Source organism: Clinocottus analis, unplaced genomic scaffold (assembly GCF_023055335.1).
Source record: "Clinocottus analis isolate CAN_PGR_092001 unplaced genomic scaffold, fCliAna1.0.p SCAF_12, whole genome shotgun sequence".
NCBI lineage: Eukaryota > Metazoa > Chordata > Actinopteri > Perciformes > Cottidae > Clinocottus > Clinocottus analis.
The window spans coordinates 5,242,411-5,259,359 of NW_027175843.1; the positions used below are offsets into that span (position 1 = coordinate 5,242,411).

The following is a 16,949-nucleotide window of genomic DNA, read 5'->3' on the forward strand; positions in this document are numbered from 1 at the left end:
AGGAATGCCGGGAATGACTGGAATGCCGGGTGCCAACGACGCATCCTGATAACGTTCTACATCTAAGAACACGATTAGCCGCCGCTGTGGTCTGATTGGAGGGGGGGAGAGGAAAAAAACGAGCCTGCTGGGTATTGTAGACCTGTCATTAAAATGCAGCAGCCTGTCATTTGGACTAACCCCATCCTGAACCTCCCACACACAGACAGACAGACACACACACACGCACACACACACAACCATTGAATCTAAACAGTGAGTCACTTAGGGCCCAGGGTACGGGAGCCAACCGAGGGTCGCTCCTAGGAAGTGCGGTGGACTCGGGGAGGGGGGGCCCTTACAGCTACAACCTTCCTTTCATCTCAAGCTGCAGCGTCGTCTTCATCAAAGAAAATTACTCACGAACCATGTGATATGAGTCTGATATCCCACAATGCAACAATGAAAAGCAAACAGCACAGCCGTGAGAAGCGCTTTCTACATTTATTAACGCCACGCATTTAAATGTGGAGCGCAAACAATGCTGTCCATGCATGTGTACACACACACACACACACACACACACACACACACACACATTAAAAACCCAAAGTATACAAAGCCCATTGCTGTGGCAAGAGCATGTCACATAAAGGAAGAGATAAAGAAATGTATCTGAACCCAAATGTATCCGTCGCCGCATTACTTCAACTTTTCTAAGTGTTTGATCTGTGCAGGCGCTGACAAGGCAGTTCATTCTTTTCCAAATATTCTTCTTTGTTTTATTTATTTTTCTTCCCCCCCACCCTGCTTTGGTTCAAATGATGGGCTGTGGAAAGGTTCTTCTTTCTTCTCCCGCGCAAGTGAACTGCACAAAAGAAGTGTTTGATCTCCCCGAAACGCGATCTGTATTTCTAGCATTGTCTCCAGTTGCTACTGTGGCGTCTTAAAGGTCAGGAGTGAAAGGCCATTTGATAACTACAGAAAGACCTTTTTGGATTTATTACGCCGCCTTTCATCTCCTTCTTTTCCTGCGGAGGTTAAAACAAAAGCAGTGCATCCTTTTGAAAGAAAAAAAAAGGAAAAAAGAGAAAAGGATAAAATGGATTGCTTTGGAGCCTCAAGCCTTCTCTTCTTCTTCTTTATTTTTTGTCACTGGGAGATCCAGTGTACGAGGAACTCTAGTGGGATGTGTTTCTGAGAGTCTTCTTAGGCACAATTAGCATATGTCCTCTCAACCTTCCAGCAAACCTCTCAATGAGACCCTGAAATCCTATTGAGATATTATTACCACTCAAAACAGGCCACATGACACAAAACATCTGAGGCGTGCGCGCTCGTACAGGTGCACACGCCCACGCGCACAGCGTTCACAGCTCAATGACACACACTACCCGCTGAATATTCCTTTCTTTTTAATGGTAACCTTGGGAGACGGGCTGCACCGGCGCAACACTTAACAGCCACTAGTCTGAGAAAAATGTTTTTGATATGCTTGTGTCATTTAATCATCCGCCATTCTGCCGAGGCTGCGCGGGACAATTTTGCAGGATATTAACTCCCGACTAAACCCTGGCTTGTATCATTTGTGGGGCCAGTCAAGCAGGAGTCCCAGGAGGAGCGGAGACTTCCTCCTCACAGTCGTAGTAATCTAAGCCTGACTGGGCGTGCGCGCACACACACACACACACACACACACACACACACACACACACACAGCCAATAGACAGGTAGAATGAACCATAAAGGGATAAAGGAATCAGGAAATGTGAGGCACAAATGAAGCCCTTTTACTGACAGCCACAGCAGGAAAATGATGAGTGTATTTGTAATTTGAGTGATATCAGGTAACAACAACAGAACAACCAGTAATATATATATATATATATATATATATATATATATATATATATATATATATATATATATATATATATATATATATATATATAATTCACAGACGGACCAAATTACTTCCCTTTTCTTTTTATTTCCACACCAAAGTTAGAGATTGAAGAGCATTCGTAAAAATGTCACTTTAACGTGATCCATTTGGACAGCTCTCATTGCTTAATGGGGTAGGAAATTCATTTTTTTTCTGCTGTGGAACAGACATAGTGGATGATGTGATTCTATGCAAAATATATGAAGCCATTACTAGAAAAATGCATGAGTTTCAGTAGTTGGTTGGGGTTGGGGAGCACAGGGGGGAGAGAAAGTATCTCATTGCACGGAGGCTATCCCTATTCTTCACCAGGCAGCGTCTCTCACACACACAATGCAGAAGACAGCAAAGACAACTGATGAAAACCATTTTTGTTCCATCACAAAGAACTAGGTCACCCTCTCATAATTGTCAATCATGCAATAAATCTCTCTGTGGCACAAATGAATACGGCATTGGAAATGAGACAAAGCTTATTGGCATGCTATGTCAGCTTGACTCAATTCATCCTCCTTTTCCCACGAGGCCGCTCATATGTGAAGTTGTGCGAGGGTCTCTCTCTCTCTCTCTCTCTCTCTCTCTCTTTCTCTGTCTGTCTGTCTCCCTCACTCTCCCTCTCTCGCCGGGCAACTCACACACACACACACACACACACACGGGCGCTCACACGCCGCTAATGTGAGGAGTTAGGCAGGGGTTAATGTATGTGGACAAACCATTTCAGCCAAGGGCCGCATTATTATCACAACCGTGTTTATTTCCATAGCCAACATGTCTCACTGTATTTTCTGCATTGCTGTGGAGTTACTGGGAACACGAACACACACACACACACACACACACACACACACACACACACACACACACACACACACAGAGTAACTGCTCCAGCGCTTTGCTTTCAAGGCGTTAGAGCACGCTTGGACAGAGTTTTGACGACTTGAGATCACGGCTAAAGTGATTCCCATCGCACAAATGTAGCTTTTCCGTTCCGTGTCTTCCACGTCCACAACAACAAGTTCACGAGCCCGTCTTTTCCTTTCATCTCGTCGCTCATGCCCCCTTGAAACCGACCAGACTTTTTTTCCTGCTGAACCTCATGCCAGGTGCGCGGGTTTACAGTGGTCTGTTCCCGGCGTTATCTGATTGGCCCGGGAGCTTTGGCTCGACACAGCACTACAGCTCCATCCGAGCCGAGGTTTGTGTCACGTCTCCAAAGGACCCGACTGTCACTCTTTAAGAGGAGGGTAATAATAGCTGGGGCGCCACAGCAAGTGGTGGCACAGGCGATTTTAAAAGAAACATCGGGGAGACGGTGACATTTGAGTCTACGAGGACAGAAACCTAAGCGCTGCAACCAATAAAGGCTCCCACCAATACTCTCACTAGGGCTTCAGAATGGGTGGGGGAGGCTGAGAGGCAAAAGAGAGATGTCAGTGTTAGATGAAAATGTGTTGACCTGGTGATATTGATACCCGGCGCTCATAACCTCTACAGGTGTGCCGCGCCGTCAGGAAGCCGCCCTGGGCGCGGCCATCGCTACGGCTAACTGACAAAATTGCAAAGCTGATCGTTTTACAGTTCAGCCAATGAGCTGCCTGTCCACTTTCCACTGCTGACAGCTGGACGGATGCAGTGTTGACACGGCTACCGGAGGAATAACACATACACACAGCACAGCACCTTCTGCATTTATTTTTATGCATTTAACATGTGTATTCTTTTATATTTCTAACCTGATTTTAAAAGTACTGTATTGGGTTATTACAAAAAAAGATATATATATATATATATATATATATATATGCTTATTATTCTTTTTAATTATTCTTATTTGATGGTACGACTTCTTGCTTCTTTTTTCTCCTTGATTTTCTAATTTAAGAAATGTTCAGCTGACAGCGACCTTAAAGATTAATGACTGGATTTTGATTGAGCAGCTTTGGCGAGGCTAAAGGGATTTGAGAGACAGATCTGGAACAATCTGCTGATCGGCGTCCAACGCTGTGTTGCGAGAACCATTTATTTAGATATGACCTTTACATGTATGACGAGAACACTCTGAAGCTGTAGCGTGGCAGTGTGGCGACTGTCCACAAATATGTGAAATATGTGGGGGGAAAAAGGCACGCTGCGGAGAAACAAAAATCATTTTGAATCACTTACTTTGACATCAGCATTGTTACCTCTATAACAGTTTACTCATGGTGGTTTAGCTTTATTTAAGCTTTTCATTTAAGCTAAAATGACGTTTTTAAAAACCCCTGAAACCTGAATTAAACATCAAGAGTGTGAAGCTCCAAAAAGCAGACGCGAGAGAGCAGTTTAGTGTGCAGCCTGCTGGCCCAACAGGAACTCATTTTGTGCACATTGTTAGTTATAATCCGATGCAACAAATTGACTGCATAAAGTGTTTCTGGTGTCTAAGTGAATTCAGACTTCACGTAAATAGCTGTGGGGCCGTTTTCTTAGTTTTTTCCCCCCCTCCATCAGAAGGTATTGACTAAGCAGATGCTTTGAACCACCATAGAATGTGCTGCTAGTCTCAAGTGTCATTAGCTTCGGGGCTTTTCCAGCTAGCGCCAGGTAAAGATTAGATAACAATCAGCCCTTTAATAGATACTGTTGGAGGCACCGGAGCCGTTCCCGTGCTGTGCCGTTCATCTGAAGCTCACAACAGAGGAAGAAGAGAGTGGAAGCCGATGTCATTTCCTCCCTGATTCCTTCCCTGTGATGTACCCGCCGAGCCCAGCGAGCGACGCGGCCGCTGTTAAGATTACACGTGGCTCTGCCCTCGAACCCCGTGTCAATGTGCAGCGTGTCGGCCTGTGTTCGGGCAGGTCCAACTACAAGTTGAAATGGAAGCTTTTTTTTTTTTTTAAAAAGCGAGGCTTTTATTTGTATAACACCTTTCAACAACAAGGCAATTATAAAAAAAAAATAGTTCATAACTAGAGCGGCAGAGCATACGTGTGTTTTGGCACCCACGCGCCATTCGGTGCTTCATAAGCCAACAGTGGTATTTATAAAGATCAACTCTCGGCCAAACAGGAAGTCAGCACAGGGATCTGAGGACTGGGCCGGTGTGGCCGCTCCTGGTCTTTGTGAGTTCTCCGTCAGCTGCATCTGTCTGATCGACACACAGCCTGACAGCGGTCGAGGCTACTGGAGATATTGACAGCGGGGGCTCCTTTTTCTAAATCCTGCCGAGGCTATCGTCTCAACAAGCCTGAAAATCATTGATTTGCGAAACACACTCAGTGCTTGTATGGGATCATAGTCGCTTGGGGATATTGGTATATAAATCTGTGTGTCATCTGCGTAGAGACATTCTGGCACTAGCGGGAACACGTACATGTATGGAGGTTTATTAGATCGGAAGATATATAATATGTTCAAGACATTTTGAGAAGCGACTATACTCGGGTATCAAAAGTTTGAAATGTGCACAACATTTGTGTCTTCGCACGCACCTACTCTGCAGTGGTCTGCGATAAACACATAATGGCTCACTTTGTCCTATTTATCTTGACACCAGATGTTATTTGAATCGCATGATATTGGACAAATTTAGAAGGAAGGTGCATCTGCGGAGGGTGTTTCTTTACTTTCAGTGAAACAAGAAAAAAAAGGAGAAGAAAAAAAGTTGTGCTATCATAATGTGCATTACTTCACCACCGAGATTCCAGAAGTACAAAGGGCTCTTTTGTCGGATGACATTCCTTTCTTAATACACTTCAATTATTAGGAGGAGCCCTTTGTATTGAGTAGAGAGCTCTGAAAACATTAACACTGGAGGAATAACATCTGCGTGTTTACTCAGGAGAAGATTCATCCCTGATAGCCTCCGCGAAAATGAAGAGGGGGGAGAGAAAAACAAGTGAAGGAAATTTGTGGAATCCCATCTGAGATTGCTTCCCTGATGGATTCCTTTTCCTGTCAGCTCAGACGAGAAATGAAGCCGGGGCAAATTAACTCCTGATACAGCCACGCTGAATTAGACAGAGAGTGGGGGGAGAAGAAGGAAAAAAACTACACACTTTTTAAGGATTCCAGCCTTGTCATTTTCAATTTTCTGCTCTTTGGACATGCTTGTATTCAGATTCCCCAACATCTATTCGCCATATCAATCCTAATTAGACAATCTGGGCCCACGAAGGATGGGAGCGGAGTTATTTGCATAATTTAATCATAAATACTCAGTGATACATATTTCCAAATGCATTTGTACAATTATCTTTTCATCCTTGGGGCAAAAGTATTAATATGATTAGGCAATAATTCTTTAAAAAAGAGGGGGAAATAGGAAACCAGCAAGTGTGCACTCTTTTTTAAACTCCAGCTTTGGGCTATATGAAAAATTAATTAATTTCTGAGGAAAATCAATTTCTCTATGTGACCATATTAGACAGAGCCAGTCAAGGGCCCGCATTCCTTCCCCAATCAGAAAATCTCATCTGCTCCCTCTAACTTCTGTCAGTAGCATTTAATATCCTGCTACGAGCGCCACTGACTTCCGCCATGCTCCCTAAATGTGCAGTAATGTGCGGGAGGCCGCGAGCGAGGACGGGCGAGAGAGGCTGCGGCTGTGGGAGGAGAGGAGAGCGGAAATCAGAGTGACCCAAAATCTATTGCCGGCCCTGTCAGGCAATCAGTGTGGAGTGTAAAATTACCAGGTGGAAATCGGCATTCCACGCATCTGGTTTGATATGCGAGATCAGTCATATTGACAGATAGATTTTAAACAGCTTAACTCTGTTGTCTGTGGGAGAAAAAAAATCAAAGCTAGTGCCTCTTTATGGTGGGTGAGCGCAGTAAAAAAAAAAAAAAGAAGAAGAAAAGTGTTCATTTTAATATTCTGATTAGCGTGGTCGGACCTGATGTCGCCGTGTGATTTTGCAGCATTTCATTTCGGTGGGGGTTATTAATTGGTGCTTCAACCGCTGCTGCCGATCCAGTAAAGGCATGCAAATAATATGGGAGCCCGGGCAACTAATGCTTCCAACAGGCAAATTAACAGCACGGTCCTCTTTGCCATGCAAACAGCCTCTAAATCCACAAAACCACATTAGACAGTGTCAAACAAAGCCTCTCTAACGAGGCCTGGCTCAGCCTCATTGTAAGCTTTAAAAACACATAAAAAAAATAAATCTTTCAAAAGAAAGGAAGGAAATTAATGATACTTGCGTTAACTGTGATATAGTCTGTGGATTTTTGGTTGAAAAAAAAAAAAAGTTTTAATTTGCACTCGTTCCAGCTGAATGGATGTTAAGTCAATAAAGCAATTCTGATTTTCAAGGAGACTATTTGTTTACAAAAGGAAAAACACCTTGCTGCCATCTGCCAACTGCACAGTTGACTTGAGCACATGTACTGTACCTAATCAAATTTAGCAGAGCCCCACTGAAGGATTAAAAATGCAACCCAAAAAAAAAGAGAGAACTTAAAATGCTTTTTTCCCTCTTCAATAAAGAAACAACACACAATATGAGGGCCAATTTGACTTTCAAGGAAGTACTTGAATAGATTTGGATTTTAAACCGCTTTGTATTCCCTTCTCCGTCTCTCTCTCCCCTCTCTCTCTCTCTCTCCCTCTCTCTCTCTCTAATCAGGCATCTGTCACTCTGTTTTTGAAGTTATTATCGCCCGAGCTCCCTCTTGGATGTGGTTGCTGGGTGACGGGTATCTTAGCACCCACTCTGACTGGGAATGATTTGAATGGAATCCAGAAATCTCCCCTGAGTACCTGTAAACACATCCGTGCCTTGTAGAAAACAAATATATTATAAGAGAGCTCGGCGGCGGAGAGGAGGGAGAGAGACAAGCTGGCACCCTCGGTGGCAGCTCACACTGAGCGCTAAACAAAACAATTACCGTCATTTGCAAATATGTGTGTTTAGGCATAAACACTCTTGAAATGGGAACAAGAGAGGTGATAGATCTCGTAGCAACCCTCTGTCATATCCGTATCAATTAAATATATAAATGTAAATATATATATATATATACATGTCTGTTAAAAGGAGAAGCCGAGATACTGTGACCTGTCACTCGCAGCATTTCAGAGGGAGATCTGCTCGACTCAAACGAGCCGGGGAGAGAGAGAGAGAGAGAGAAAGAAAATCTATTTAAGAAGGGCATGTAAGTGAAAAAGCCGTCCCGTTTCCCAGTGGTGGGACATTGTCTGGGGCGTGTGGTTAACCTTCAAGGGGTAGACAATGATTGTCAATTAACTGCTGCATTTCTGCGCCCCGGCATCGGGTAGCCTGCCCCCGCAAAGCAGACCAATGAGAGATATGCGATATCTCTGTGCCGCCCCGCCACCCACCCCAGTGTTATAATAACCTTTCAGAGAGTTCAAGTGTCACGCAGCAATAAGAACCCTTTTTTTTTTTCTCCATCCCACCACGGGGAGAATGAAAAGGAAAACAAGTAGCTGGAACAGAGGGGCTCCTGGAGGGCTCCTGGAGAGCCGGAGTCTTAATGTAGGGGAGATTACTGAACCTGGATCAGTCTGGGAGCAAAGAGCCAACACTGATAATCTGGCACGAGAGTCCTTAGGAAAAATGAAGGGGTCAGAAATGACTGTATTCCTAGTATGCTTAAAGATGACCAATAATTACTAAAATACCACAAGGCTTATTAGGCAAAGTACACACAGTTCAAACACTCACTGTGGAAGTTCAAAAAAAAATTTAAAAAATGTTTAATCGGTCAAGATAAAACATGCACAAAAAATACAAAATCCTCCACTGCATTTGTGAAACTCCGCTTTCCTTTTAATGTGCTTTAAAAAAAGAGTTCTGCTAAAGTAAGCATGGCGGGGAACAATTTGGTCGGAGCTTGTTTGTGTCCACATCAAAACTAAAACAGCGGGATGCAGCGGTGCTCTGTGATGCTGCTCACATTCACACTGAGTGCAAAATGAGAGGAGTGTTGTCTTAACACAATAGGCCGTGGGACGGGGTGGGGTGGGGGGGGAGACAAGAAAAAAACAGCATGTGAAATAGTAAAGCGCTATTGTAAAGGAGGTATTATTCACTCCATTGTTACCACTCTGCCTCTGTAGAAGAAGAGCGGTGACATTGTGCTGATCGGGGGCCGGATGAAAAGCTGAAGTGACCCAGGCAGCGGGGCTGTTGTTGTGTAACCCGAGCAGGTTAACCCGGTGGACTCGAGGAGTTGTTTGGGTTTTGCTTTGGTTTTTCCTAGACTGACAGTAAGTCGGTGCAAAGCGTCTCTGGAGAGAGAGAGAGAGAGAGAGAGAGAGAGAGAGAGAGAGAGAGAGAGAGAGAGAGAGAGAGGGATGGGGGGGGTTCTCACCTGCAGGGCAACACGTGTCCTGTTTACTTCGACTGATCATTTTTGTCGGCAGCAATTTCGTCGACAGACGGTGTAAAGCGGCACATCCTCCCCTCCTTCTCTACCCCCCCCCCCCCCCCCACCTCCGCAAATAAAATCAACTCTTTTCTAAGTAACAGAAGCCTTTTATCCGGCGGATGCCTCGCCGCTCCGTGATGTAATTCTCCAAATGGGGCAGGCAGGCAGGGCCGGGTCTGAGTGATTGATTTCAGCCCAGCACCGGGAGTACCTGGCTGCTTTCAGAGACAATTACGGTCCTGTCCATGTGCCCGTAATAGCCCACCACTTTAGCGTCATTAAAGCGACGCGAGGCACTGCATTATCCTTTAACCCCATCGCTGGCCATCCCCCCATTGACAACCCGGAGAGTTCAACCACATACTTTGTCACCTGAAGCCCCCCCACCCTGCCAGGCTGGAGGAGAGGATCACTGCACACGGTGTGGTTTTTCTCGATTGAGGAAGGGGAAGGGAGGAGGGGAGGAAGGGGGTTCTGCTCCCTTGATGCTTTATGTAAATGACGCATGAGCGCCAAAGTGCACAGGTGAGCTGTTGAGACGATTACAACAAGCGAGGAAATATACGGAGTCGCAGCGTATATTTAGAGGCTCCAAGCGTTGTGTGATGCAAGCGTGCAGAGAAAAAATATTAAAATGCAGGCTGCTAACAATTGAAATAAATGAACTACAGACGAGAGAAAAGCTTTAGAAAAAAAAGATATCATATATATATATATATATATATATATATATATATATATATATATATATATATATATATATATATATATATATGTCACTGTGATAATTTCCCCTGTCTCTTCTGACCAGGCTTCCTTTGCAGACACAGCAGTTCTTTGGAGGGTCTAAATGTATTCAACTAATCATACATATGGATCCTAATGGCTCTAAATGGTCTGTTTGTGCGTGTCTGTTTAAGTGTTTTTTCCACATGTAGTTGGGATACTAAGCATGCATGTAACAGATATAATTGAGTTCAAGCTTACACTATATACATATATACATATATACATATATATATATATATATATATATATATATATATATATATATATATATATATATCATATTTTTATTTTTCCCAGAAAAGGGCTGTGTGCTCATAGCCCGAGATAACCAAAGTGCCTTAAAGTGTTTATTGCTACCCCCCCCCCCCCCCCCCACCCCTTACTGAAGTGAGTCTTTCCATCATATTTGCATTTCCAGCTCATTTCTGGGTAGCGGATCAATATGGAATCAATCATAGTGACAGGTAAGATGGTAAATTTGACCAGGCTGAACCATCCTGCTAGACTGAGCGATACATCAAAGCCAGGAGCAACAGGACGGTGAAAAAAAGGCTTTTAATCAAATATTGATCCTCACTTTAAATCAACCCCTATATTAAAACATATAAAACTCACAATATTTGATTTGGCAACACGGGTTAAAGCATTAATTTCCACACCTTTCGCTTACTGTGTAAAAATGTCCTTGTTTGAAACAAATCAAGGATTGTTTGATTATGGCACATTCTCGCATGTGTGTGTGTGTTGTGTGTGTGTGTGTGTGTGTGTTTGTGTGTGCATGCGTGTGTGTGTGTGTGTGTGTGTTTGTGTGTGTGTATGGCAATTATCCCCAGCATTTACAGTGAGAAAAAAAGAAAAGAAAAACTGGCTGCATACGCTTGTACAGGATTTGTGAGTGTACTGTTACATCTTTTTAAAATTAAATACATTTACTGGCTGTCAGTACAGAGAAAACAATTCATACGCCAATGACATATATTTCTGATAATCCAGGTTTAACACACACTCACACACACATACACACACACACACTGGAATTTAAACATATACGTGTATTTGCACTGTTCCCGTGGCCAGGGCATATCAATAAACTGAACCCTACATGTTTCTTGTTTAAAAAAAAGTTCCCATGGATCAGTGGGATTCCAGTGCCTGAGAGGATCTCTCTGGCTTCTTCTAGTGTATTCAACAACGTGGCTGCAAGTCAGGCGTCGTGGTAGCCTACATTATCGATTCACTTGTCCTGCGGTGGACAGCCTATCCATCATGGCACAAGCTTTGCCCCTGCACGTGTTCTAAAAAAAAAAAAAAAAACTTTCACTCAACTTTCTTCCCTGATGGTGCGCTCTCTGGCCTCTTCCCGTCCAACGGGACCGAGCACAGACACTTTTATTTATTAGATTTATTTATTTTTCCAAAATCCACGCTCACGTAGACATATTTGTATTTCTTAACTACGACATTACCAGCCTAATGTCATCGCTAGAACATCTTTTTTTTTTCATGCGAAAAATGTCTCCCCCTTCCTCGCTTCCGCGCCTTTACGCACGCTATGTCCGTAAAGACATTTAAACCACACACACACAGGCACACACACACACACACACACACACACACACACACACAAACACACACACACACACAAACACACACACACGCCGAACAAACAAATACATAAAATGCCGTACCTCGCGTTGGTGCAGTCGTTGTACAGCGTCTCGAAGTCTTTTCTGGAGATGAGTTTACAGCGGTTCACCCCGGGCTGGATGGCGCCGAGCCCTCTGAGGATGCGGACCTGCTCCACATTGCACACCACCGGCGTGATCTCCAGCCGCTTCAGCTTGGTGTAGACCGTGTGCAGTCCGCCGACCAGGTGCTTCAGGAACAGGTCGAAAGCCTGCGGCAGGCAGATGAGCTCGCAGCCGTCCACGGTGAACGAGGCCACTTTGGCGCCGCGCAACTCGACCATCTTGCACTCGTTGTTCTGCGGTATGTTCTCGACGGGCGACGGGGTCGAGTACACGGGCTTGCCGGGAGGCAGAGCCGCGCTCGGGATGCCCGGGCTGCCGGTGGCGAGGAGCTCCGACCGGAACAGGTTCTGGCCGGGCTGCGCGGACGGCGGGGCCAGGGACGGGGACGGCGACGAAGTGGTGGTCGGCGGGGACGTCGTCAGGGAGGGAGTCGAGATCGGAGGCAACGCGACCAGAGGAGTTGGTGGGATCAGTGCAGCCGGCACGGCCATGGTCACCTACGAGGAGGGGGAAGAGAGTAGCCGAAGTTCAAAGTGGAGGCACAAAAAAAAAAAAAAACAGCCTGCCGAGACGCCACTAAATGAAAGAATCCACGAGAGTTTAGCTCCTCGGATAAGTTGGGAAGTAGAAAAGAGCTGCCGCGAAAGGCGTGCTGAGTGAGGGCGTTTTGGGGGGGGGGAAGCGGGGGTAGGGGGGAGACCGAGCGGCGGGACAATGATCAAAGATAGGAGGAGGAATGACAGGAGGAAAATGAGCTGAAAAGTGCAGCTCCGCTCTGTGGATGAGTTGTTGTTGTCACACGGTACAGATGGGGCGGAGCTAAGGGACAGCGCAAGCCTTTGAAGAACGCGTTAAGCCGACATCATGTTTCCAGTCCGTTCCAATTGTTTATAACGCATTTAGCGGAATCCGGTAGTACCGGGAAATAAATCTCCACACATTTACATGTTTTTTTTTTCTTCTTTTCGTTTATTGTTTTTTTTTTTTTCTTCTTCATTTTACTGGGATCAAACTCGTGTGGAAGCTTCAGTTACTGCTGGTTCTCACGACGCACAGGTTGGTTACACCTGCTGTCCAACGGCATGAACCCGCTGGGTCACCGTGACCCCGGTGACCCCGGTGACCGGCCATCACTCGCGCGTGTGCAATTGTCTGAAAGCCTTTTTTAATCACAACTAAATTTGAAAACCTACGTTTAGCCATTGATAATGTGATGCTTCTTTCTGACTTAGTGTGTCAGTGAGAGTCACTGTTCAAAGTACACACCATCTGTAACAAAGGGACCTTTAAAAAAACTTTAATTAGCCTTTTATGATTATTGTATGAACACAGTCATAGCCTCTATGCTTTCCGTGTGAAGTAACAGCATGACACACCATGAGGCAATGGTGTTTTTTTTCTGTGTCAGTAGTGTATTCCCACTTACTGGTCAATTCAAGTTCAACAGCCATAATAACTATTGTGTTATTGTGTAAGAAATTACACATGGGACCACGTCAAAACTAATTACGGCAACAGTGTTAAAATTGCTAATGAACTTAAATTAGCTGTAGATAAAGAGGCACAACCAATACCTTCATATTGACAGAGCCTATACAATATGAGCGGCGTTATAACACAGGTAAATACAATCTAAAACCTTTCCAAAGTTAACAACAAAATCAACAATTTAAATACACAGACCACAACATCGGTTCACTTTTTGTCTGTCTCGCACCGTATTGCGACGCCATCTTTATCTACACTCATGCCGCTCGACCTCCGGACGGCCCACCAGCCTGTTGAAGGGTTGCACTATTTCATGACGAGCGCTCGACCCGGCCGGAACGTGAACCCTCAGACTTTCTCTCAATCTGAGACGGATGCAGCAGAGAGAAGGGTGAAGGCAGAGGGAGGACATGCACTGCTTTGCATTGTGGAGGTGGAGGTCACGTCCGTGTCACAGAGAGTTCACGCATGTATACACGACCGCTGAGCACGTCATGAATTACAATGCCTTGCTCACCAGATCAATCTGTCGCTGTGAAAACAGGGAACTGCGTTTGCAGGATTATTCTCGTGCCCGTCACGTTAGTTCACACTGTATTAAGAAAAATAGGACTTATATGTTCAATATGAGACCCGTACAATTTTTCAATGTAAAGCAGAAAAACATTTATCCTGATTTGGTTTGCAGGAAAGCTTGTTTGGAGTTTTGCAGAAATTAAAGCTATGTATAAAAAATGGCACAGCTGTCAATTTGGTAGCGCTTGTTAGATTGCATTATATTTCAAAATAAGGGTTACTTAGTTACTTTTACTTCTTAATCAAAAGTTGTCTATTTGCTCTTCGATATATTTTCAAAAGCTGAACTTGGTACATTCATACTCCCCATGACGTGTTATTAAGTGGAATGAGTGCGGTGCACACCAGGAAGGCTGCTGCTTATCACAGTCTGCATTGGCCTTAATATTCAGTATTGCTGTTGTCCTGTTGTGTCAGATCAGCTTTAAGATAAGCAGTGTGCCGTTTTCAAAATTATCATTCAGGGAAAGAGGTGGCTTGTAGTGTAAAAATCAATAGCTGCTTAAAATTCATTGCCAGGCAATCCATTTGCCCTTTATGTTGCTAACCTTTCACTTAAATATGCACCATATTAAGATTTCATTATATACAATGAATGTCACAACAGTTTGCCCACTATTTCTCTTGTTTGCATGGGTTAACTGCAAATCATTGGGCTTGTAATGTCTGAAAAATGACTTTCATTAACATTATGCAGAGGGAGAAAAAAAAATAAAATTGAGGCAGAATTGCCTAATAGGTATTAAAAGGCACCACAGGATATGTGATGTTTGAGATACAAACGCCCCTTTCAACAGACTGGGTGGGCTGCATGTGTCTGACCCCGGTTATGAAAACACAGAAATACAGTCTGTGAACGTTGTTGTTCTAATGCAGCGCACATACAAAAACCACCACTAATTGTACAAAGAACACATGTGTGGGAATCTATCTTGAAAGGCAACAGCTCCCTTAGACGACTTATTACTTTTCTCTATTCTCTTCCTGCACAGTGGGAGTAAGTTGTCTTCAATCAGCAGCTTGAGGGAAGTTTCCTGACCCAAACCGGGAACAGAGTTCTCCTCAAAGTGCACAGAAGTACAGTACATGTGCACCAGATTGCAGTAAACAAATGACTGTGTCAAAATGTAATCACCCGGCGTGATGAATGGCGTCAGGAAAGTGTTTCAAAATGTATGGATATGGGACAAGACTTGTGTATGATCAATGACACAGTATATTGTTTGATGTCATAATTTATTCACCCCATAAAGCTTTGATAAAACAATGTTGAAAAGCAATTTAAATTGAATTCATTTAAATGTCAATTCTCATGGTTAGGATTTTTCTATAATTGGCTATTTAATTAAAATAATTTTCATAGTCATTAATACAGCCGGCAACTTGTGGCGCGCTGACGTGTTTTAATTACATGGTATTAACAAAATTGATATGCTTTAGAAAGCACGGTGAATAAGAAATAATTAGACCAATCATACATCATCCTCTTATGGACGTTAAGTGTATCACAATATAATTGATGAACTTAAAAAACAAGAGAGATAAATAACTTTAATTGAAGCGAGTTGCTGTACAGAGCCGGGAACAAAGAATCATACCCACGATGTATTATATTTCAGAGGCAATTCATTATCTATAGCATCACTTAGCTCTGGCTGCCCGGCTCTCTCCCCTAACCTATGATTACATGACATTTGAAAGCAGTGATACTGTGTAGTCTTTTAAAATGTCCTTTTACCTAGTCGGCATAAATCTTCAAACTGCTTTTCCGCATGGGCAAGTAAGGAGGAGGAGGGGTGCAGCTTCAGACATAAGAATCATTTAGATGCTTGGAATAAAGCACTTATTGATCATGAATATTTGTTTCTCCAAGGTTACGCTGCCTTGACCCCATCTATCCTTAGCCGCCCGTCCAACACAAACATGCCACTTGGGGTGAGGGGGGAGATGTCAGGGAGCAGGCCGGCGGTGGAGGGGGAGAGGGGGGCGCGATAATTCTCCACACTGGCCACACCGCTCTCTTTTCTAATTACAAATAAAAAGTGTTGGGGCTTCTCTCATGCCGTCTGCATATTTATGGAGCGTTAAGATGCAGTTTTCTGTATTCTTCCGTGCGGTCCCACTGGCCTTTCAGTCACCATCCACAATGTGTCAAATGTTTTATTAGATTGGGAATTAATCGTCAACTAAATTGACGAATTGATTAGTCGAAAAGACGTTTTAATGTCAAATCGTCAAACAATCTGTGATTCCAGCTTCTCCAATTAGAGTTTGATGTTTTTTCTCCGTTTTCTATCACTGCAACCTGAGTCTCTTTGTCTTTGTGTTCGGCCTGCCCGGAAACTTTTATTTGTTTACATTTTTTCTGACCTGTTATAGACCAAATAATTCAATGAGAAAACATTCAAAATAAACGTAGCAATAATAAAGCCCATGTCTGACACCAAACTGCTTTCACAAATAGACCTTACAGACTACTTTTCACCAGTTTCACAGTCAAAGTTTTATGTACAAACTAAAAGTCAACGTGTAAAGCATATTGACCCTCGAAGTGACCAAAGAGAAGCTCACGACCAGGGGAAGTCAGTCCACATTTGGTAAAGATTCTGTGAAAAGAAGTCTCCGTCAACCGCATCTTTGACGTTCTCAACTTGTGTATTATTGCAACTTCCTCAGGAGCAATGCCATATTTAGTAGCCGCATATCTCCCCACACTTACAGCAGAGGTAATCCAGACAGACGAGCGTCGTAAATACGAGTAATTTAACGCCTTTATCCTGATGCAACTGTCAGCAGGCAGGACTTGGGACTCAGCTGAGCTCCTCCACACAGAGTATTCAAAAACAACAGCTCTCTGGTAATGTGACTGCTGGAAAGAGGAGCAAATGGAGTTCACTTTGTTTTTTCAAAGAGCCAGCCTCACCCACAATTAGAGCAGTCACGGCCCACGTCCCGCAGCACTTCATTTGATGCCGCGCAGCCTCCGATAGAACTGGGGAGCAGGAAACAGAGAGATTTGTGGATATCTAAATTGCCAAAGC

The 16,949-nt window shown here is 43.9% G+C and overlaps 1 protein-coding gene across 3 annotated transcripts in view; it reads right to left on the reverse strand.

Annotated features, from left to right (window-relative positions):
* dachd (dachshund d) overlaps positions 1-16,949 on the reverse strand; it is a 119,668-nt gene that overhangs the window by 84,668 nt on the left and 18,051 nt on the right. For all 3 annotated transcript variants that reach the window (XM_068572754.1, XM_068572753.1, XM_068572752.1), the window contains exons 4-5: positions 16,836-16,900; positions 11,782-12,341 (exon numbers count right to left, since the gene is read on the reverse strand). In XM_068572754.1, coding sequence (XP_068428855.1) covers positions 11,782-12,341; positions 16,836-16,874 — 599 coding nt within the window. In that variant the 5' untranslated portion in view covers positions 16,875-16,900. The remainder of the gene's footprint in view (positions 1-11,781; positions 12,342-16,835; positions 16,901-16,949) is intronic.